Source organism: Chaetodon auriga, chromosome 14, assembly GCF_051107435.1.
Source record: "Chaetodon auriga isolate fChaAug3 chromosome 14, fChaAug3.hap1, whole genome shotgun sequence".
Classification (NCBI taxonomy): Eukaryota; Metazoa; Chordata; class Actinopteri; order Chaetodontiformes; family Chaetodontidae; genus Chaetodon; species Chaetodon auriga.
The window spans coordinates 23,099,777-23,123,744 of NC_135087.1; the positions used below are offsets into that span (position 1 = coordinate 23,099,777).

The 23,968-nt window shown below is 40.9% G+C and overlaps 1 protein-coding gene across 1 annotated transcript in view; it reads right to left on the minus strand.

Moving 5' to 3' along the window:
• Positions 1 to 6,903: 6,903 nt before the first annotated feature.
• Positions 6,904 to 23,968, minus strand: part of ccdc85ca (coiled-coil domain containing 85C, a) — a 33,024-nt gene continuing 15,959 nt past the window's right edge. Inside the window, exons 2-6 of the mRNA XM_076748872.1 lie at positions 15,980 to 16,059; positions 15,190 to 15,282; positions 10,776 to 10,868; positions 9,503 to 9,601; positions 6,904 to 8,146 (exon numbers count right to left, since the gene is read on the minus strand). Of these exons, the coding sequence (XP_076604987.1) occupies positions 8,057 to 8,146; positions 9,503 to 9,601; positions 10,776 to 10,868; positions 15,190 to 15,282; positions 15,980 to 16,059 (455 nt within the window). The 3' untranslated portion in view covers positions 6,904 to 8,056. The remainder of the gene's footprint in view (positions 8,147 to 9,502; positions 9,602 to 10,775; positions 10,869 to 15,189; positions 15,283 to 15,979; positions 16,060 to 23,968) is intronic.

Sequence of the window (23,968 nt, forward strand, 5' to 3'; positions counted from 1 at the left end):
GTTGGAATGCTATGGTTGGCTGAGGTGTTAGTTCATGGCTTGGGACATTTTTTCATTAAGATGAGAGGGAATGAGGGGCACAGATGTTAGTTTTGTATGTGAGAAGTTGCAGTATAAGTTATTTTGGGGCTGATCTCTCTCTCTCTCTCTCTCTCACACAATCACATACACACACACACACACACGGCTACCTAGGCTGGATTGAGAAACCTGGTGACTTCGAGTGAGCCGTAACTCTCCTGCCAATGTCCAATACTTCCACACTTACAGTAACTATGTGCTTGTGTAACATGTACTGTATAGTGATGTTCATTTTACTGTTATTTTTTCATTTGAACTGTTTTGCACATTATTTTTTCTTTCATTTTTACCACTGATATGCCATAAGGCTGGGCAATACAGTATATTCATAAGTTACATGATATAGGGCAAGTTCAAGTGAACTGTTTGTTCTGTACTGGTCACCTGGTTTAATTTTCTAAATACTGTATCATATTTTTCAATATATTGTTAGTTTAAAAAGTTGATAAAGTTGATCATGTCAATATGTCTGAGTCTAAGTGCCTTGTGCTTACTTATTGCACTATTTTCATTTCATTTTGAGAGAGAAGTCTCTGTCTCTGCACTCATTTAACATGCGATTGTTCTGCATGTGAAGTTTTCAACTTTACATTCAAATAAAAAGTAAAGTGCAATAAGAAGCTGTGAAGTTTTTTCTCTTACATTGTAATCACAGATTGAAAAATCAATGATTATGTTATTCATTCACAAAGGACATTTTATTTTTGCTTTCTGTGTGTGTAGCCAGGTTCAAACAGAGATTTTGTGAAACCTACAATCAGTGAGGTCTATTAACATGTTTTTCTTAACAAAAGTGTCTTTAATTGCATGTAATCGTATGACTGTCCATGTCTTAATTAATTTACTTTTTTAAAATAGTTTCTTAAAATGTGTAAACAATACAAACTAAATAGTCATTTAACTGTAAAATACTGTGAAAGTAATTTTCAAAGTTCATGCTATATTTTTCCTGAACAGTACAAAACTGTAAATTGAGTGACAGAAAAAAGATGTTAATTTTACAGTAACATAATGGCAACCCTGCTGCCAGTTGTTTGCTGTTTTTGTTTTTGTTTTGTTTTTTTACAGGAGAAGTGATTAAAAACCAGTTCATACTGTATTTTTATTTTACAGTATAAAACGGTAAATTTCAGTGACAGTTAAAAAGATGCTAATTTTACAGTAACATAATGGCAACCCTACTGCCAGTTGTTTGCTGTTTTTTACAGGACAATTTCTAACAGTGTAGAGGGACGAGACAAGTAAGCTAAGGTTAGCTTGCTTACGCTCTTTTTAGCTAGTAAGTTAGTTCGTTTACTAATGTGGCGCTAGCAAGGTAACGCCACAATAAACCTAACGTTACCACACTGGTAAACTTACTGGTGTGACAGTAGCCAGCCGGCTCACTAGCTAGTTAGTACGGCGTTATGGTACATGAATTCGCTGTGGCGTTACGGCTACGCGAGTAACTAGTCAGTGAGCTAGTTGGCTAATGACGCGCTAGCAGGTTTACAATTACGGCACACAAGTAACTTAGCATGATTAGCCTGCAATTTTGATGAGGACATTAGCCAGTGAACTATAATGCTGGCTAGGGCAGACTGTATTCTGGACATAATGACCTTTCATCGGTCGAGCCTTTCCAGCTCAGCAACTAACGTTACCGTTAAATTACCTGCTGTTAATGGGGCGCGCCACGGTCTCGGCACGGACGTCTTTTAATGAAAGCATGGCCACTCCCAACATTTCCCTCTCGCAGCAGAGCATCTGGTAGGTGCGGGATAAAATAATGCAGGGAATATCCCCCAGAAGATAGCCCCTGTTCGCCTCCCGACAACAAATACACTCTGTCGGGGTGGGCATTTCCCTGCAGTTGCCACACACACCACGCTGTGTTGCCCACTCTCTCAGCACCTGCAAAAACCATCAGCTGCTCTTCCTCCAAAACAACCCATGGCTGTGTTTGAGGTGATGGCATCGCTTCGAAATTCCGCTCAATTTCGTCCTCTTCCATTCTTTCTTCGTGCGGCCAAGCTAGCTACGTATACAACCTGATCCAACCAACCAACCTCGTGACGTAGCTAATGACGCAAGAACAACTTAGCGGCGCACTATTGCTGAAGCAGTTGATCAGCACGAAAAAAAAAAACTCTTCAAATTTTATGTAAAAGCATTTTCCATCTTAAAAAAATCACAGACATATTCCCACACACTTAATTCTATGTGAAATAAGTAAGAATCGGAGTGTTTCATGTCCCCTTTCGGGTTCAGTGCCGAGTTCGGTTATGTCATGTGACTTACCTGGGAATATTTGAATACAATATTTCACTGTAATAATACTGCTGAGTGCTGTGAAATCCTTGCATTTTTTTTACTGTGTTGCTGTGATATTACAGACCTTGTGATATAACAGGGGTTTTTTGATTGCAGGATGTTACTGTAAAATAACAGTTTTACTGTGAAATCCAAGGATACTGTAGTTTTTACAGGTATTCATTGGGATATTGCAGGGGAACTTAATTACAACAAGTAACTGTAAAATAACACTGTTAATTATTGTGAAATGCTGGTAATTTGTTACAGTGTAGGATGCAGAGAAAGCGCACCTTTGGTTTTTTTCACATGATACTACAGGTACTTTGTGTACTTGGCAGCGTCCTGTCACCCCAACATTGAGGAATGGTGTGGAGTCAACTGCGTGGACGGCAGATTGGAAATGTGGATCCTGTGGCTGCAGATGATGTGATGGTTGAGGCGATGAGGCAGTGTACACTGATCGCAGACTGAGTGGGTCTATAACTATAAATTAGAATCTATATAAGTTACTCGTATTGAATTTAGAATGTTGATGATCCCTTTTCCAGAAAAAGATTCTTTGTCTCCCCTTGGCCTCCCCTCCTCCTCCTGCACTCCACAAGCTGCAACTCCAGTGAATTTCACAAGAGATTTAACATGGATTGAAAATAGTGTACTGTTTTTTTATGTATATGGGAAAAATAAAGTAATCTACAATCTTGAATGAGTGATTAATTATACGAATTGATTGTTCGATGTTTGTTATTATAGAAAATGAAGTGAAATTATCATTGTAGTTATTAGGTAATAACTACAATGATAATTTTTTTAAGCCTGGCATCACTGGAAAAATGTGTTGCTTGTATTCGTGGTCCATTTAAATTACACAGTGTTAGCAGGAATAAAAGGCAAATTATATTGTAGATAGCAAGCTTTTTTTTTATTATTTAGCCGTGCCACATAAACGCACCGGCTCTACGTCAGACGATGTAATGGTTCTGATTAATAGATGGTGTGGTCCGCCCACAAACCGCACACACACAGGACAGTGCATGGTCTAGCCACAGCAGCCAGTTCCTGTTTTAATGACCTAAATGCATGACTACAGTTTGATCAGTTGTGCATAGCACTAGCGATAGCCACCAGCTAACCTATCTCTCTCTGCTTTTCCACAACGACACGGTGTTGTGCTCTCGCCTTACGGCGCACAGCCGCGTCTTTGTCGTGGAGCCTACACCATAAGATGAAAAATCAAACACAGATGGAGCAGCTACTGGCTTTAAACTGTTTGTTTTACCAGTCACCAGGACACCTGATTCAAAAGCCTTCCCTTCAATGTAGTCCTCATTTACAAAGTGCTGCAAACTCGAGCTGCGGGACAGAGAGGGACTCTGGTGTTTTAGAGCAGCTAGCCAGCGACGGAGCACCGATTGCCGCTTTAGTGGCAAAACATGAAAATGTACAGTCTTGCCTCGGTTTTTTACTCTGTAGAATTCATTGCTACAGCCTGGAGCGATACAAAATGACCACCATTGCATTTCTTCTTTCTTTGTGGTTCCATTTTGTCACCAACGGAATATTGAAAGACCTCGATCCAACCAACCTTGTGACGTCACGCATTATGCCAAGACAATATGGCTGCGCCCGTCTTTCACAACATAAACTTTGAGAGTTAATTTCTTTTCTTACAATTTATTAACAATGTTAGGCACTGGCTAATGTTTTGGTGTGGAAAACCTTGCATTAATTTTTGTAAACTAAGTGTTTCATGTCCCCTTTAAGATGCCATTTCCCTTTGCTCTGAATGGAGAAGGTGAGCTGCATGCATAACCTCTGTTTGAAGTACACCCATGTTATTTTAAATGATAATAATATTTAATCATATTTAATCATTTTAATCATATAATGATAGTAAATTCACAGTAAATGGAAACTTCATCTGCATTACTTTCACAGTAAATTACTGGCCAATTTTTGCATGACTTCCACAGTATACACTGTAAATTCATTGCATTACTTTAACAGTACACACTGTAAAAGTACAGGGCCTTGTTGTAATGATGTACACCAAAAGGTTGTAATTACCCAGTTACCCAGTAATGTACTGTAATACCACAGTAAAGTTACAGTATACAGTTGTGCTTTTACAACAACGCATTGTAATATCACAGTTGTGAAATTACAGTAAATTGCTGGAAGTACATTTCACAGTATATTGCTGTAATCCTTACTGTGAAAGTCATGCAAAACTTATCCATTAATTTATTGTGAATTCACAGCGAAAAATTTTGCAGTGTATGGCTATTTTCGACATCAAGACAGAGAGATGTAGACAGACAGACAGACAGACAGACAGACAGAGAGAGACACAAACCACGTGAGGCCTTTGTTCAGCACATTTGATACGTGCCTCGTTTTGGCCTGTTATTCCAATGTGTTGTTAGAAATAAATAAAACATGAATAACGTGAATTGACTGAAGTGGTATTTATTTAAGTCCTACAACATGAATGCAACTAATTTGTGTTTGGTATATTTAACATAAGTTATTTTAGTAAATGTCACATAATGATGTTTAATAAATTCAACATAATGATGTTTAGTAAATTCAACATAACTGTATGATGTAGCACTTAATTAAGACGGTTTGCTGAAATTTTGTCATCTAGTATCCTTCCAATTTAAATAAATTAGTTTAGTGGGACCGGTTGACGTAATCTTATTAATAATCTAATGTTCTTCCCATCTCTTCTGCTTCTTCTGTCCTGGTATTTTGGGTCCTGTAAACTCTGCTAAATAACACCAGATTGAAATTGTAAAGTTGTCGTCACGCTGGAAGTATTACATTGTCATTTTTGATCCACAGATTAAACTGGACTGATTTGGGAACAGCCTCGCCTGACGTTTGGAGAGAGAGTGAGGCAGACCATGGACCTTGAGCTGGATGTGAGAGTCCATGGTTTTGGTGGGCCACCCTGGGGCAGCATGGCCTTCTGCACTCCAAGGAAAAGCAGCACTGACTGTCTTGATCATCCACTGCAGCGCTGACCTGGGAAACATCAACAGCATGAAGCTTGTCACATCAGTGAAGCAGAACATTGAAATCATCTTAGAATATAATAAACAAAACTGTCCTCGAGGGACAGTTTCTGGACAGTGCTTGACACCACGTGAGAACTGTTGTTACAGGCACGGCCTGACAGACCGAAGGCCCACATTTCATTCAGCGCCTGCTAATTACTTCATGTTGATTCATGATGAATTAAGAGAGCACTACATGGATACTAAACATGTTTTGGTGACTAATTGAAAGATCTGCAAATGTAAACAAATCCTCCAGTGAATTACTGCATCAGGCACCAAAACCCCCTCTGAGGCAGTAATGTAGGGGGGTGTGTAAACAGTAGATGACACACACGTGATTGGATTGTAGATGTTTAACCACTAAAATTAACAAGGTTGGAGCAAACTACTTTCATTACTTGTTTTTTTGCAGATATTTTCTGAGTGACACTCCTGAGGTGTGTGCTGTCAGTCTGACTGCACTTGGTGTGTGGAAACAGGAGGATTTCTTCTCATATCAGTCTGAATTCAGAGGGAACATATTTAATGCCAGAATACGCTGATGTTGTCTGACACTCTGAGGCTGTCTGCTGTCACACTGAAGGGAAATTGCTCTGTGGAAACGGGAAGTTTCTTAATGACATTCTGTTATTTTGGTGCTCAGATGTCTTTAGAAATCTATCCTTTGTTAAGCTGACTGATTATTCACGTGACGGATATGACAAAGCCTTCATTTTCAAAACCTACATTTTTCTCTGAATTACAATTTGCAAGCAGTAGATACTAAATGTCAAATCACGTTCACCAGAAGGTTGCCTGTATTTTGTAATCTTTCTTACACACTCCTGCTGTAATGCCTAATATACTGTATATACGTATTGCCACACAACACAGGGCCAACGTGATCACAGTGATAATGATCAAAGGGCTTCAGCATCACCATTTTCACAACAGCAACAGTTCTAATACTTTGTGTAATTTTAGATCAGTATACCTTCTCTTAAATTGCATCCATGTTTCCCTCATTTGCGTCTTGGATGCATGGAGAGAAGCAAAGAGAAACCAAGCAAGGAGAGAAGAAACATGGAAATATGTTTTCAGAGATATGAGGTGTCCTGTCCTCTGAAGTATCACATGACGAGACTTTTGTTTTGCACGACAGCGGATCACAGTCAGTTTGCATTTACAGCCGAAGAGACTTTTAATGAATTTATGTCTGCACACATGTGTACTGTACTAATTACAATAAAGGCACACAGTGATCAGAGAAGAGCAGCAGTGTTTTCTCTCTGCGGCCTGTTTAACAAACACCTGAACATGAAGAACAACCTTCATTCTGTGGTTTTATTCTGTGTGCTGAGTCCTGCTCAGAGGCACAGGAACCATTTCTACGAGCAGAACGTCTTTATGTTATTTATTCATTATTTGCCTCTGGATTTATTAATACTCTGATTCTAAAATCATTATTTAATAACCCAGAATATGATTGTGTCCTTTGAACACTGGAAATCATTTATTTTGTTATATTTCAGGGAAATTGAAATGATGTAACCATATCAAACCTGACGCTCATCAGACTCACATGTGACTTCATGGAACAGATGAAAAATGACGTAAACAGTGTTTTGTGCTGACTGACAGACTCTCCTACTCTCTGACTTTACACAGTAAAAGTTGATGGTGGAAATAACAGATCATGAAAACATCCAAAAATAAAACATCAGATCTGGGGCATGATACACTTGTTTCTTATCTTTCTTCACTCTGGTACAAAACTCCAGTGATGTGATGTATCAGATCAGCCCGATCATCAGCAGCGTCCTCCACAGAGCAGAAATGAGAGCTCTGTGACGGCCTTCAAGATGGCAGACCAGAAAAACAAAGTCGCACATAAAAGATCTGAGATGAACTCATGGACTGTTGAAACCCACAGCATCCTTTTCTTCACTGTAAACAGAAGCTCCTGCAGAGGCAACTGGTCGCTGTGTGGATGCACGGCCACTGAAGCACACCCCTCCACCATAATGCTATCTTCTCAGTCTCCAAGTGGCACAGCTGAGTGGGGAAGGCGTTGCATGAGTGCCTTGAGCGTCACTGCTTCTATGAAAACTTGAAACTTTCACTGAACTGAATATGAAAACCGTCTGACTTCAAATACAAAGCAAAGGCTTCAACACAAATGTATACAGTATTTCTAATATCAAGTTTCATTTTCTATGTGTGTGTACATAATATTAAGACATTAAGACTTAAAGAGAGCCTTTCTGGTTGTGTTTGTTCCATCACATGGTGACTGCTGCTTGTGTTTAAGCTCCAACCAGGCTTCAGTCACATTTCTCTCATTTGTATTTTCAACCTCCACACCCAAATGCAGGCTTTTAACAGCTCCATACAGTCTATGGCTGTGACCCAGATGATGAGATTGTCTATTGTGTGTCCATTTGCACCAAAGTTGTGACTGCCAGAGTCCCCCAGTGTTGGCATTTCACTGCTAAGTCCTGTTAGACTGAGCTGTACATCCATCAGGGCTCAATATAGTTTAGACTGAAGACGTTGTGCAGCCAAGAGAGAAACACCGTGCATAAAAGCTTCCAGTCCAAAATAGTTGTGCAAGTTTGCTGGACCACTGGCAGCTTCATCTATAAAGGTCCTTTAAACTGGTTGCCTGAGAGCTGCTGTCGCACTGAAGAATTGCAGCTGGCAACATCACCCAGCTTTCTCCAAACCACCTGAGAGGGAGGAACAAGACAGTGCCATTACAGTGTCAGCGACAGTGACATCAGATGAAATCAAAGTTTGAGAGAGAGAGAGAGAGAACAAATAAGAAACACATGGGAGGGCTAAACAGCAGGAGCAGGTGGAATGAGGGAGAGGCCCTGGCAGACTGGGAAGGTTGTCAGTTGGAGTTCATGCTGCTGTTCGTCCTGCCTGCAATCCCCTCTACCCCCAGCAGATGTCACGGTTGCCCCTCCCAATCCTGACCCCCCAGATTTGACCACCATTCCAGCTGAGACTCATAATGTATGTGTCTGTGTGAGGGTCTCACAAAGCATTTAGCTCTCTCTTTGCCCCACAGTCCTCACAGAACTGGATCTCCAGAATGCATCCCATCTGGTCAGGATCAGGGAGGGAGGCGAATGGAAAATGGCTTTCAACACGTCCCTCACTCACTTTCAGTATCTGCTCATTGTTGAAGTGGACACTTTGGACACACAGTCCTCTCTCTAGGCCTGACCAGACGCTCCATCTTTTTCTCACATTGCTTCTCTCCAGCTGAACGCAGCTAGAACAGGAACTACTCAGTGTTTGGCAGGCTACTTGGAAAGTGGAGTGAGCTAAGCTAACAGTTACTAAACATTAAATGGTGGGGAGCCTCCGGCCTCCATGCTTTATACAGCCTGCAAGATCATTTAATCCAGCCTAAGGCAATTCATGAATACAAAAAAGCAACACCAAAGTGTCAGTTTGTCTGGAATGATTCATAGAGGTGAAGGAAACCCTGACGTGGAAACTCAGTGATAGCAGTGTGTCTGTGTGATATGGCCTTCATGGTGGACATTAACAAGAACCTGTCAGAGCTGAACCTCAAGCTCCAGCCAGCTTCTCAGCTCTCTGCTTTCAAATGTGAAATCATTTGAAGTGAAATTAAAGCTTTGGCAACTGGAAAGAGGAAACACTGAGCATTTTCCTGCTCTGTGAGAACAAAAGCTGCTGTGACTTCTGAATATGCTGCTGAATGTGAAAACTCCTTCAGACATTTGGTGAGAGGCTTCAGGACATGAAGAGCGAACAAAAGCATCATTATCATCACTACCATCTGACATCAGACGCCTCAAGAGAAGCAGTTCCAGTCAACACAGCAGTTAGTGTGACATATGTGTTCAATAATTTTATTTGGCCAGCAGGATTTTCTCCAGGAATTTCCTGCAGGATATTTGGATCACAGTCTAACTCTGAACAAACTACACATTTGACTTGGAAGCGGATTAAAATCTGACATTTATGGACTGACTGGGACCCTGTAAGATTGTGTGTGGGTGCATTTCTATCAGAAAGAATGAAAGAAACATCACATTGAAACCTACATTGCACATCTCTCTGACGATGGCCTTCTCTTTGTCATTAAGATCATCATCATATTCCTGTAAGCTCTGTCTGTCCACCCTCTCACGGACCTCCAGCACCTACACACACACACACACACACACACACATACAGACACAGAGAGAGACTATTAAAACAGAAAGAAGTCACCCTTGATTTACTGGTAATAAATGCAAGTGAATCACTGCACATGGATCAGCTGAATTTGCACAATACTAAAAAAGTAAGCTACAGAATATAAAACATTTTAAGGCACCATAGCTTTTGAACTCTTTCACATTGTTGGCCATTCTGTAAAAACTGTAATCAACATTCAATCTGGCCTTCAACATCCTAACAAATAACAAATTTTACATCAAAATCCAAACAATCTTCCATTTTATTTCTTCTACTTAAGTAATGTTTGCTTGACCTAAAACAAAATGAAATGAACTGACATTTCCCTGTCCTTTGGCTGTATCTGTGTCTGGGATGAACATGTGTTTACAGAACGTTTCTCCAGACATCCTGAACATTTGCCGTAGCAACAAAAAGGGAATACAGTCTGCCACAGAGAGCAGGGAGAAACTCTTTCTCTCTGCGAGCATAAAGGACAGTTATCATTTAGATTTGGGTTAATAACAGAAACAAAATCTTTGACAGCCACAAAAACTGTGCAGAATCTCCACTGCAAATCTCCAACCCTTTGGTTAACAGTGGTTTTTATAGTGTTCTCCATGCAGGCTTGACATCATTGTCAAGCTTTGAATGAGCTCTCCAATGCGTGTCAGTCTGACAGCTTACTTTGTCCTCATATAAAACTTTCACAACTTTACAACTTTTGTTTTTGTGCATAGTTTTGCCTCCCACGACATTGCTGGACTCCAGTGGTTGATCACAGCAGCCTTTAGAAGAGAAGCTCTCTTTACATCCTCCCTGACACCATTAATGTTTAAAGGGCCCCAAAATAGCAGCTGCTGTCAAGTGTGCCCACTGACACACACTCTTCTCCATCTTCCACATCATTGTTCTGTTCTCCTCCTTAAGTATTCAAGCACTTGATAAAACCAAACTTAGATCCAGAATGGACAACTTTAACTGACTGAAGAGATCAGCTGAAGCACCTCAATGAAAGCAGAAAATGATGGAAGTGATGCTTCTTTTAGGCATAATAAGTTTGAGCACATAGGTGGTTTTCTTTTGCCCAAACCGCCTGTTTAATAGCAGACATCTACACAGTCTTACACTGATCACACCGGCTTGCTTGTGGCCTACCTTCATTGCATGGACTACAGCTTCTGGTTTCTGCCCTGAGGGGAGGCAGAGCTCTGTGGGGGAGAGTTCACCGCTGGGGGTCCGAGCAGCACCCTGGGAAGGCAAGTGGCACCGTCTGACCACAATCATTATAATCACCAAGTAAACAGACAGCAGAGAATGTAGAGGTATACACCCAGCATTAAAAGAAAAGGGAAAAGAACAGAGGAGGAATAACAGGAGAAGCTTTGAGAGGAGGCAGCAGCACTGCTATGTGTTCCCATGGAGACAGGAAGTGCTGTAAATCTGCTGTGTTTGCAGTAAAGCAGGAGGGTATAAAGCAGCCAGACCTATCAATAGGTGGGGTAGGATGTCTGCTGAGGAGAGCTCACATTTTCCTTAGATTTGAATGATGTGAGCAGTGATAGCGTACCATGTTTACGAATGTACAGCAGGAGTAGGCCTGGAACATGGCGGACGCGTCTGCAGCGTGTGTGCGTGGCGGAACCTGTCGCTTTTTATTTTGCTGCTTGTCTTAACAGGTCAGAGCTGCCACACTGCCCACATGAGCAGTGCAGCTCAGCTGCTTCTCACTCAAGAGCCGCATGCGTTTTCAGTTTCTGGTCTCTTTTTTTCCCACACCCATATTATTTTGAACTGTGATTGGTTCCTCAAGTTAGATCAGTAAAGGAGCCTTATTAATGTTGGAATTTGATAATAAATATGTGTGCAACCAATAAAAAAGCGTAACCTTCATTAATTTTACAAAACAAAACAACCTAACTATACATTTACAGTATTATTTGATTGAATTATAATAATTATTAAACTGTGTTTAATGACAGGGATACAGTGGTTATGAATACAGATACATCTCAAATAGGCCAGTGAAATATCAATATACAGGGGATCCAACTGCTTTCTCGTTGGGCGGCAAGAGGTGTAGGCCTTAAGTACAGGGGCGTTTATCCAAAAAAGGTTGAGAACAACTGATTTAAACCACTGATTTTTTGAGACGTCTTCATCTGTATAAGTAGTATTAGTATTTTGTTTGCTTGAAAAATATGCGGTAAGTGTCTCCATAAAGCCCACCTTTCTGTTTACAGGGAATTTTCAAGGTAAAGTTGCTGGATCAATCCAGAAAAAAGCAGGGTAAAACTGAAATATTAATCTGTTATTAGAAGTTTTATTGTCACATATTATGTCTTCAGTTGGTCATCATGTACAGATTAAGTCCAAATCAGACTTCTCACCTTTTATAATTGCGTATGTATTTTTCCTCAGAACTCTTGTAAATGTAACTAAGACTAAATCAGCATATAAACTACATTAAAATAGTTCATTTCCATTTCAGATCTTCTGCCTTTAAGCCTACCTGTTAAAAGCCCTCATGAAAAATCCCACATCAATCTGAATCTTGCTCCTGTGTTTTGCACAGATTTCATTTCCTGTATGTGAGTTCTAAAGTTGGATTTTGTTAATATTCTGTATGTCACACTCAGAAGTTGAAGATTTCCCTTTAACTTTGTAAAATGGTGCTCTACATGTGTATTTTGCATTCAGAGCTGACTAATGATGGTTCCAGTGTTAAAGCACTGAAGGAACTGAATCCAACCCTGCATGTGAATTAGAAAACAAGAACGGAGCACAGCCGCCAGCGTGTCGTGTTTGTAGAGACTGACAGTGTGTGTGAAGGAAGTTGAATCCTTCGAGCAGCTTTGTGCTCTTTTCTCTCTGCTGTGACACCAAATGAAGCCGCTTGGCCTTAAACTCTTAAACCACCTTCATATCTCGATCAAACAAAGCTTTGAACATTACACCAACGTTTTACAATTAAAAATTCATCAACCGACCTACAAACAAACAAACAAACTAACATTATTTCTGCTTATTTTGATTTGGTTTTTCTTCTTTTTATTTTCTTTAATCCAATTTTTGTTGTTTTTTTGTGTTTTTTTTTTATTTTTGTCTTGATTCATTTTAGTAATTATTAGTGCAGCTGATTGTGTTGCTGCAGAAAGTGAAGGTATTTCAGTCTCACTCCTTCTGAGCTTCTGGAGCCAGCTGTTTGAAGATTCTCCACCACTTCTGCTTCTTCTTCTTCTTCTCCTTCTCCTTGGTGACCTGGCTCTGGAGTTCTTCCACTCGTGACCTCATGGATCTCTCCATCGACTCCCACTGCTGTCCTTTGTCTTGCATCGTCTGCTTGAGGTCAGTGATGGTCTGAAGGAGGAATTCCTTCTCCTTCTGCCACCCCTGTTGCACAGTCTGCAGAGCAGCCATGAGCTTATTATTCTCACATTTCTGCGCATCCACTTGAGCCAGACAGGAAGTATTCCCCTGCTGTAAGCGGTGGCATTCAGCCTCCAGCAGACTCTTTGTGTTTTCCAGAGCTGCTCTGATCTTTTTGGCCTCCGTCCTGTGTTTGTCCAGCTGTACTCGATGGGAAGCCTGGCATCTTACCATGCTCTCCACTGCCTTTTCAGTCTCTTTTTGCAGAGCTTTCTCCACGTTGCTCACTTTCTTCTGGAGCTTCTGAGCTTCAGCACTCTCAACTATCAGCTCTTTCTGCAGCTGTTCTACTCTCAAGAGAGCCTCAAGCTGTGCAGCGTCTTTGTCTGAAAGCTACGCCTCCAGACTCCGAGTGCTCATCTCAAGTTTGTCTTCAGCCGCTGCACGGAACTGCTTTTCGGTAAGGAGCTCCACCTTCAACCCTTCGATCTGCTTTTCAAGGCTGGCGTTTGCTTCCTTCGTGTGCTTTCCAGCAAGGAGCTCCACCTTCGCTGCCTTAAGCTCGTTTTCAAGGCTGTCCTTCACTTCCCTCATGTGCTCCAGTTTGACTGAAATGGCCTTGGTCAGTTGATCGAGATCATCAGCCTCAAGCTGTGCAGTGTCTTTGTCTGAAAGCTGCGCCTTCAGACTCCGAGTGCTCGTCTCAAGTTTGTCTTCAGCCGCTGCATGGGACTGCTTTTCAGCAAGGAGCTCCAACTTCAATGCCTTGATCTCGTTTTCAAGGCTGGCGTTGGCTTCCATCATGTTCTGCAGTTTGAATGAAAGGTCCCTGGCGTCGCCAGTCAGCCGATCCATGTTTTCTTGATTTTTCATTCCGATACCTCTCAGCCTCTCCATTTCCTGCTGTGCAGCGTGGTCACATGGAAGCGTGGCCTCCAGCAGCTGGACTTTCAGGCTGCTGATCTCCCACTGCATGAGCTCTTTCTCCTGGCTCCAGTTGCCCGCTCTCCGTTCTGGGAGGTCATGGAGGAAAGTATCCAGCAAGTCCTCCCGAACGTCTATCAGGACTTTGGATGATGATCGCCTCGCTGTCCTTCAGCTGGAGCCTCACCTGTTCCTCCAGGTAGCTGAGATAGAAATCAAGTGGTCGTTGAGGCTCCATTGCCCAGAATTCTGCGTCTTCCATGTGTGCCATTTCTCTTGTGTTTCCTCTGAATGCTGTTTTCTCTGAACAGTGTTTTCTCCGAACAGTATTCTCTGACAAGTGTTTTCTCTGGACAGTTTTCTCTGAGTGGTGTGTTCGTCAAGTTGGATCAATGAAGGAGTCAAATTAATGTTGGAATTTGATAATAAATAGGTCCAACCAATAAAAAAGCGTAACCTTCATCACTTTTACATTTAACAAAACATTTACAGTATTATTTGATGGAGGAATTCAAATAATTATCAAACTGTGTTCAATGGCTGCAGTGGCTATGAATCCAGATACATCTGAAATAGGCCAGTGAAATACACAATTTCAATCGTAAATATCAATATACAGGGGTTCCAACTTTCTCATTGATGGGGGGCGGCAAGAGGTGTAGGCATTGAGTAGAGGGGCGTTCATCCAAAAAAGGTTGAGAACCACTGCTTTATGGTAACCTTTATGGGCGAACGTGTACAAAATAAAGATGCAAGTCCACTGTTGGACAAAGTGAAATGTACTAATTTGACAGAGGTGGTTGTATGAGATTATTATTCTGGTTATAAGTCAAATACACACAAACGCAGGTACTGAAACAAGCTGCACATGGCAACAATTTCACTTTTACTGCCTCTTACTCACCTTAGTGTGAAGGCATTTTAAAACTAAGATAAACTTTCAGATTTATATGACCAGAGTCTGGTCATGTCAACTGGGACTTATATTGGTTGTTGTCACTCGTGGAAATGAGAGCAATAGTTAATCAACTCTTGCCTGATTTTGTTGTTACTGTTTTGCAAGAGACATACAGAGACTGAAAGATGGAGGGAGAGCAGGAGGAAATGTGGGGAGTAGGAAAGGAGAGACAAGCAAAACCAGATAAACAAGAGCAGATATGAGCTTTTAATATACTGAGGCTGAGCTCTTATTGCTTGTATTGTTATGAGTCAGAGTCACACACACAAATACACACACAGAGACACACGCACGCTGTTGTCAGCGTAATCGCGTACATACGTTGTGCATGTTGTCCTGGAACTGTGAGAGCTGAGCTTCTGAATGATAAAGAGACAAACCATTCCTCAGTTTCATCACTTCCTCTCCATTTATCTGGGAGAGAGAGAGAGAGAGAGAGAGAGAGAGAGAGAGAGAGAGAGAGAGAGAGAGAGAGACTGTTAAAACATATGATGATTAAAATAATCATTTAAAACAATGAACAGAAGTCAACCTTGATTTAATGGAAATAAATAAGTGAATCACTGAACATGGATCAGCTGGATTGGTATTGAGACAAGTATGTGTGCTTCACATTCATATTCTATGTGTGACAGCAGTGGCAGGACTTTACTGGGAAACCACTGTGTTGTTACTGAATGTTAAAAATGTATTCCATCTCTCTGAATCTACATTTTAATATTTTATGTGTTTTAGTCAAAAAGTTGTTGCATGTACAAAATATTTTGTATGTGTGCATACAAAAGCTCAATCAAAGAGAGCTGACATTAAAATGTCATTAATAACAAACCTTACGCACCAACATTTTAGGTAACTGCCTTCATCAGGTTAATGATAACATCGATGTTCACAAAGATGACAGACCTGTCTGTCTGACAATTGTCCTAACATCAATACGCTGACCAGACTTCAAACAATATCCTGCACTCATCATCATGCACTCACAAATGACCAGACCGGTGTTACCATACCATTTTCCAGTGTGTGACATAGAGGGCTGCATCCATTCCCTGATCCACTGTATGCACTGTGTAAAGTGAAGCGTGCATCAGCTGACAGAGGCAGTAGTTACCTGTGACAGCAGCTGCTTGTTTTCATCCTCCAGCATCCTCACCTGGTTCTCCAGCTGTCTAATGTAGCTGGCTGATGCATCTGAATGAGGAAATACAAAAGAAAGCAAAGAAATTAGACTTGCCTAACATCCATAAAAACTCAGCACTGAACTTTTAACCTGATGATGGTGGCAGATGTAAAGTAAGCTGATCACCAAAATCAATCAAAACTGGTGCCATCCACCTTGAAAATGGGGAAAATTTGACCTGTTCGTGGAGCTAGATGGAAAGTCAGGGAATCAGCAGAGTTCTTAGGATTAATCCTCTGGGGGACCATGAATGTTTGTGCCAAATTGCAATCCTTAAAGCCATGCTGCAAGCACTGCTGAAAATTCAATGCAAGAATGTAACGTAAGCACATTATATTTTACATGAAAGCAAGTGAAAACCAGACCTAAACCTTAACCTAATATCAAAAAATACTGAGCTAAACCTTCGAATTTTGTAGCTTTGGAAACAATAAACTATGTTGATCTGTTCTGGAGTTCCCTGACAGAGCCCCAATCCTGCTTCACTACCAGTGGATGGCACTGCACTCCCTCTGACTTTATCATTATTATGTTAGCAATATTTGCATTATTTTTACTGGCAGTAGTAGTAACAGCAGCACTGGAAGCAGCAAAATTCAGGAGAAGCATTAATGTACATTTTTAGCTGTTTTTGTCTTCAATTTCATCTTTTTGAACTTATTTCCCTTTCAACACTTTTCTTAGCTTTCTTTCTTTCATCCATCTGCCCCATAGATCGACTGTTTAGAATGCACACACACAAAACACACACACACACACACACACACACACGTCAGCTAACATAACCCAGTTCTTCTGTCCCTGTGACACTCTAATAAATGGCCTGCATTTACTGCATTCACTGTTCTTACTGTCCTTATCTTCTTCCTGCTGTTTTGTCAGTGTTTTGTCTTGTTGTCTTCTAAAAATAGACAGCAAAGACAACAATGATGTGAGAGCAGCCAGTTGTCACACTAATTATAATTTGCTGACCTTCTAATATTTAGATAATTGTGACCCTTTCTTTCCTTTGTGGTGAGTGAGGAGAGCACAATAATTTTGCTGATAACTGTTAAAGCAAAGCTGCTCAGGGTCTCAGCAATGTGTCAGAGCCAGGAATGATTTCAACTATAATGAACACAAACACACACATGCACACATGTGCGCGCACACACAAGTGTGTTTGACTTGCTCATTTCCATGACGTGCAGCTGAGCTGTAGCAGAAGGTTAGTGGAGATGCTAAAGGAAAGAGTGAACACATTGTTCCACACCGATCCTCTCTCTCTCTCTCTCTCTCTCTCTCTCTCTCTCTCTCTCTCGCTCTCTCTCTCTCTCTCTCTCTCTCTCTCTATCTCTCTCATTGTGGAAGTAATTTGAACCTGCCATCCTGATTCTTTCAGTGTGAGCAGTTATTCTGTGTCTAATTCAAGCAGCATGAGACGATCAGAAGAGTAAAACAGAAACAGAGTGATGAATGAAGAGGTGATGCATTATATTAGCACGACATCCCTACTGATCTCACAGGAATCCAACCGCTCCACTCACTGCTGTAGACGGCATCCAGAGTTTAATGCATCACAACTTTTGAACAGACAGCTAGATCAATAGTACTAACACCAATTCACATGCTACAGTAATTACATTAAAGTGCACTACAGCACGGCTGTATTGCAGGTGAATTATTAAAAAAATCACAAACAGGGATTCACCAATCTGATTCTTTTTTCTACGAATAGCAATTACAATATCTAAACTCAGGGTATCTATCAGATACAAGCGACAAGGTACATGTTTTTGTCATTCTATAACACAAGGTTGTACAACAAAATGCAAGTTGCAGTCTCTTTATGCTATTCACAAAACAAAGATATTCTGTTCTTTGTTTATAACCACTGTGGCAATTCTGTCTCCTATAAATGATGTTTCTATACAACTAATTTTCAGCAGAAAATATCTTTTTGAAGGTAACGTTTTGTTCCCTGTCAACATCATAAGGAAATGTAAACATTTCTAGCGAGTCACAAAATTGAACATAACAGTAAAATGCATTTCATTTGTTTTCTTCCAAAACATCTGATCTTTCATACAAAACCTGCTTGTGGTGAGTACGGCATTATGAAACTTTTTCTGATTATATCGGCAAAGCCATTTATTACATTTGCCACCACAACATTACTGGGAAGAAATCTAGCTATTCATGAACATCATTTCTGGGAGACAGAGTTGGCTGTGGGCAACTGGTCATGTTACAAAGTATCTTTGATACTGATAAATTACTATTGCCACGCAGGATTTCAATCATGATGCATGATGATTTTATTAAGCTTTTACCCAGAACGCCAGTTCTGTTTCGATCATGTCGGAGCAAAACATAGATGAAGATCGTCATTGAATAGTTGGTAAGAACACAGAGGTGATCTCAATCATTTTGGTGTTTTGATATGATCCTCGGGACTCAACATGCTGTGCAGCGGGTTAGCCATACAGCATGTGTCACCATGGTGACACCTTTGTTCCACCAGAAAGGAAGGGTAAAGCTCATCCTCACATACACACAGACACAACTATGTCTGTACAGTTCAGCTCGCCAGAAGGTAATAATTACCAGGGTGATGCAGTCAAAGTCACTGTGACAGTGCTGACCTCCCTCAGGGTAAATCTCACTCACACACACACACACACACACACACACACACACACACACACACACACACACGCACACAACAATGCTGACAAAACCAAAGCAAAGGACACAGGACATCCTTGAATTACAGTCCGTCAGCATGCATCAGTACACCCTCTGTCTCTTCCTTTCAATGATCTGCCATCTACAATTTCACAAACATCTCAGATGAATCACTTATTAGGCATGTTTGGATTTTTTAGAGTTCATTTGCATGGAGGAAGTTGATCATTGTCAGCAACCTGCTACACATCCACATTGCTGTTGATAGCCCCACTGGAGCCATTGAGCATTCAGTATTTGGCTCAAGGACACCTTGAAACTAGTTGCTGAGGAATGTGCGAATAAACGGAGGGGCTGCAGCTGAACTTTACTTTCCTTGCTCGCATTTTCCAAACTGGTCCTGTGACCAGACCCCTTTGGTTGCAGGCTAGTTTTTAACCTCAACATGACTTGATTTTGTCTGCATTTCATATTTAAGTTTAAAGTCTCTATTATATCTTAATTAGGGACAGAATGTGACAGACAACAGAAGGTTTAAAATCTGTTGTACTTCTGTGAACCAGTGATGTCATTGTTTCTCAGAACAAACAAGCTGTTCCATCTTGGATTTGTAGTCTCCACCTCTGGGTATCCGGTGCTGTGCATGAAGCTCAAAAACAAATCTTCCTCCTTGTCTCACTTGCATTGGATATCCGCATAAAAAGTGTCCAATTTTTCCATTAATAGTGTAATGCTGGAAGACACATTTCAGGATACCAAAAATAGACTGTAAAAAACAACCAAGGCCAGACGTTTGAGCATGGACTTTTGTTACTAACACAGCAACATTTCAGTATAAACTCTGACTTACACTTAGACTTTTACTTTATTGATCCCAATTTGGGAAATTATTTTGTTGCAGCAGCAGTTTAAAAATGCACATAAACATAAAATATATACAATAAAGAAGAATAAGGATGAGTAATGAAAACTAATTTAAGTCTTGAGCTCAAAGCAGACTTATCAGTGCTCATCAATGCTGTTTGCAGGAATTCTCAGACCCGATCACACTTCATACACTAGATTTGACAGATTAATCCTGAATGGAGACATGAATATTCACATCAACAATGACTCCAAAGCTATAAAGCTTGTGACTTTACTGGACAGCTCTGAACTTCAGCATGGTAACATTCTGAACTTGGTAGTAACAACAGGGTTAACATCTGCAAAGTTTCAGTATTAGAATTACCTATTTTCCCAGATGGCAAGGCTGAGGCAAAGTTCTGTAATATTATGAGATCATTTGAATCACACAGCAGCTGTGCTTACATCACAGAACACCAGTAAAATGCCAGCATGGATGACTTATTCTTAGTGGAACAGAAAATTTTCACATCTGGTATTTGGATTGGATATTATGGGTTTTAACCAACTGCCAAAGGTGAGCCTAGGGATATTACACAGCCTATCTACAAGCAATGTAAAAGATGTGTGCCAGTGAAAGACAATTTGAATAATCATCTTCATTTTATTCAAAATATTCAAACATTGAAACGGCTGCTGACATTAATGACTCCCTTGTTAATGGTCTTTATGTCTGTGCTTGGTGCAACAACATCACAGCATCATGTTCTGTTTAACATGCTTATCGTGTCTTCAATGCTAATAATAATAAACTTTATTTGTAGAGTGCTTTTTAAAAGATTTACAAAGTGCTTTACATAATTGAAATAGGAGTAAGACATATCAGGACTGAGAGAAATAAACAATACAGATAAATACTAAAAATAAAAGAACAGATAAGACATACTGGCAATCAGATGGCATGCTAGAATGAATAAAAGGTTTTGTTGAAGAGATATGTTTTGAGAAGTGTGTTAAAAGACATCACTGATTCTGCAAGCCACAGATCCTTGGGCAGGGGGTCCAGAGCTGAGGGGTGTTCATTGCAAAAGCCTGGCTGAGGATCTGAGACTGTGCCCTGGCTCACAGGGGAGCAGCAATTCAGCAATATAGTCGGACCACCAGCTGATGGTGTGAGGTAGCTTTTAGGCTCAAACCTGAATGTAATGAATAACAGTAATCTAATAAAGGCATGGATGACTTCGACGAGATCAGGCCAAAAGAGAACCTGGTCTTTGTGAAGCTCCTTAATTGACGGACAATATTCAAATATAAAGAAAGAAAGGTTTTTTTCAGATTTTATTTCCCCCTTTTTTTTTGTCAAAGTGGAAAAGGTTTTGGGAAATCCAGCACTTCTGACAGGCAGAATAGAAGGTGATTAATATTGGCTTCTTCAGTGGTTTTAATGACATTTAAATCTGTGTGTCATCTAAACTTCAGTATGGAGATCACACTGGACATGCCTGTCTGACTCCTGTCCAAAGCTTCCTGCCACATCAGATCCACAATGAACCTGCTCGGTATTATGTTTAATGCAGTTCAAAAGAGGACCTGAGAGCAGGTCTGGAGGGCAACAAGGAGGCAGCTCCAATGGGCGGAGCCGCTCTGGAGGATGGGCAGGAGCAACCAAAGCCGTTCAAGAGAATGACTAGGAGGTCAGGGTTGCTCTGGTGGATAGCCTGGAAGCTGAGCAAATGGACGAGACCAGTGGTGAAGGCAGGACCTCTCCGAGGGCTGGGCAAGAGGTGGTGAAGAAAGAATCCCTCTGGAGGTCAGGCTGGAGGCTGACAATGTAGGCAGGATGTCTTAGGAGGCTGGCTGGACATCACTGCTGGCCGGAGTCATGACCAGCAGTTGCAGAACTGAGGAGGAGGCTAGCAACAGGGTTACTGCACTGGAGGCTGGTGGCCAGGAGCAAAAGGCTGAAGAGACATAAAAGTCAGGAATTGGGGAGACATCATTCAATTTGTCAGGCTCAGACTGAGGGACAGACTTGGTGATGGCAGCTGGAGTGCTCAGCAGGAGAACCTCCACAGCACTGGGCAGCAGTACCTCCTCATTGCCAGGTAGTGAGACCTCCAGATTGCTAGTCATGGTGGCTCCCATGGTGCTGGACAGCGGAAACTCGACAGTGCTCCGCAACAGTGAAGACGAGAAGCTGGGCAGCTGTGTGTGAAGCACGACATCAGCGGGAGCCACGCCTCCCTCTGGAGGGCTTTCTGAAAGGTGGCTCCAAGTCAGGATCAGGCAGGGAACTGGCTAGTTCTGTGTTAACTGATGAAACACAAGTGACACAGAAAACAAAAAGTACAAGGGAGTGAAACAAAACATGACATGACGAGAGTAAAACTTAAAACAGGAAATAACTAAAACCCCCAAACCGTGACACTCTACACAAATATTAAACTAAACATTACACACTCTACCTAATGTTATATTAAACTGTCAAAGTAAGCCTTACTGCAGAAGCAGAACTGCTGAGGAACAGGAGCAAAAAATATGTCTAGGACATCCCTACTTTTAACAGAACCCGGTTAGTCAAACATATTTGGAAGAGAGAGCCATTAATGACTTGAACTGAAGACCAGTCTCAAAGGAGAATACCTGAGCTATATATCTGCCAAAAATATATTGATGCTCAGGGTTCTTACCATTAAACAGATGTTGGATATTAAGCAATAAAGACTTCAGGAATCTTACTTTATGTCTTGTAAAATGCATAATGCATTTTTGATACCACTATGTTTGGAAAATAGATTGGATCACTGCCAATTTATCAGGTTATGGGCAGGCGTAAAGGTAACAAGAAGTTAGAAGCTAATGGCAGAAAAATCCTAGAAATAGATGAAAAAGGATGGTGTGTGTGTTTTAGGTGAATATAAATGGCTGGCTTGTTTGCAACAGCTCTTTCAGTCGAGCCCTATCTCCCAGAAATTAAGTTGATAAAGAACTCATTAGCAACAGCAAATGCATTTAGAAGGAAATATACTACGACTGAATTATGTTTTGTATTAACAGAATGAGGAAATGTTATACAGTAACGTATCTGGAAAGTCGGCAGGTTCACATAAGTTCAGCTGATACTGAACGTATGTTTACTGACTGCATACGTAATTTGTCTTTCGCCAAATATGCAAGTGACTACAGTATTACTCAACTTTTTGATGGTTATGTATTTTCACTGACAGGACTTGGTTAATGGGAAAGATCATGACTTTTTTTAATTACGGAAAAAGTCAGCAGCAATCAAAATCTGTCTATGACTTTCACCAAAGTGCTTCTATTTCTTAAACCTAACCCAGCTAGCAAAATTTGGTTCCGAAAACATTCTGGAACATTGTTTTTTAGTTCTGATATAAACCCAACATTATTGTTCTGGGAATGTCATCGCAATATTTTGTGTTAGCTAGGAACCACAGTCTGGACACGAATCCTGGATTCTACTGTCACAGTCCTGCACTTTGTACATCCACCATCCCCCCATTACAAGTTCCTGCAGCTTGACCCATCCACCCCGACCACCTCCCTGTGACTCCAGCACAGTATAGAAATGTAGTGTTTCATTCAACATTGACCCAGAACATAATCCAGGCTGCAATAAAGTTTATAAGCACAATGTCATTGTGAATGTAAATTAGTTGTATATAAACATAATTTCTAATAACTTTTAAAGGATAATTCAGCTTTATTCACTCACTGCTTCATTAGTTGATATAATCTACATTATATTTGTAGTAGAAAGCAGTGAGTCCAGCCAACAACTGAAAGAACCTCTACAAACCTTCTGGCTATTGCCACCATAAAATCCAAGTGTAGATAGAGGTAGGATGACCTTTGACCCTAACTAGTCCCAGAGCCTGAGCTCTTTCATCACATTGTTGTTAGAATGAGAGCCTATAGGCTAGAGCAGCTCACAAACATAATGACATAACTGGATGAGAGAGAGAATTTTGGGGCGTTGATGTGATGCTCCCATTCAGCACAGTGAATCTTTGATGACCCTACACCCTATTGTCAGGCAGACAATACTTTTGGACAGATGGCACACACACACACACACACACACACACACACACACACACACACACACACACACACACACACACACAACCACACACACACACACACACACCCTTGCTCTGTCTGGGACACAAACAAAAAAAAAAACAAACAATCAAATGACTCCAGTTTCAAAATTGAGTACTCAAAGGAAGACTGGCGCTTTAAAGCCTCTTGTACTGTTGTATGCATAATAATAATATAATAGTACAGACTGAAAGATAAACCATGCTATGACATGAGAGTGAAATGGGAGGATTAAGAGATTGTGTCAGATTAAATGAAGAGGCCAACTACTGCTTGAACACA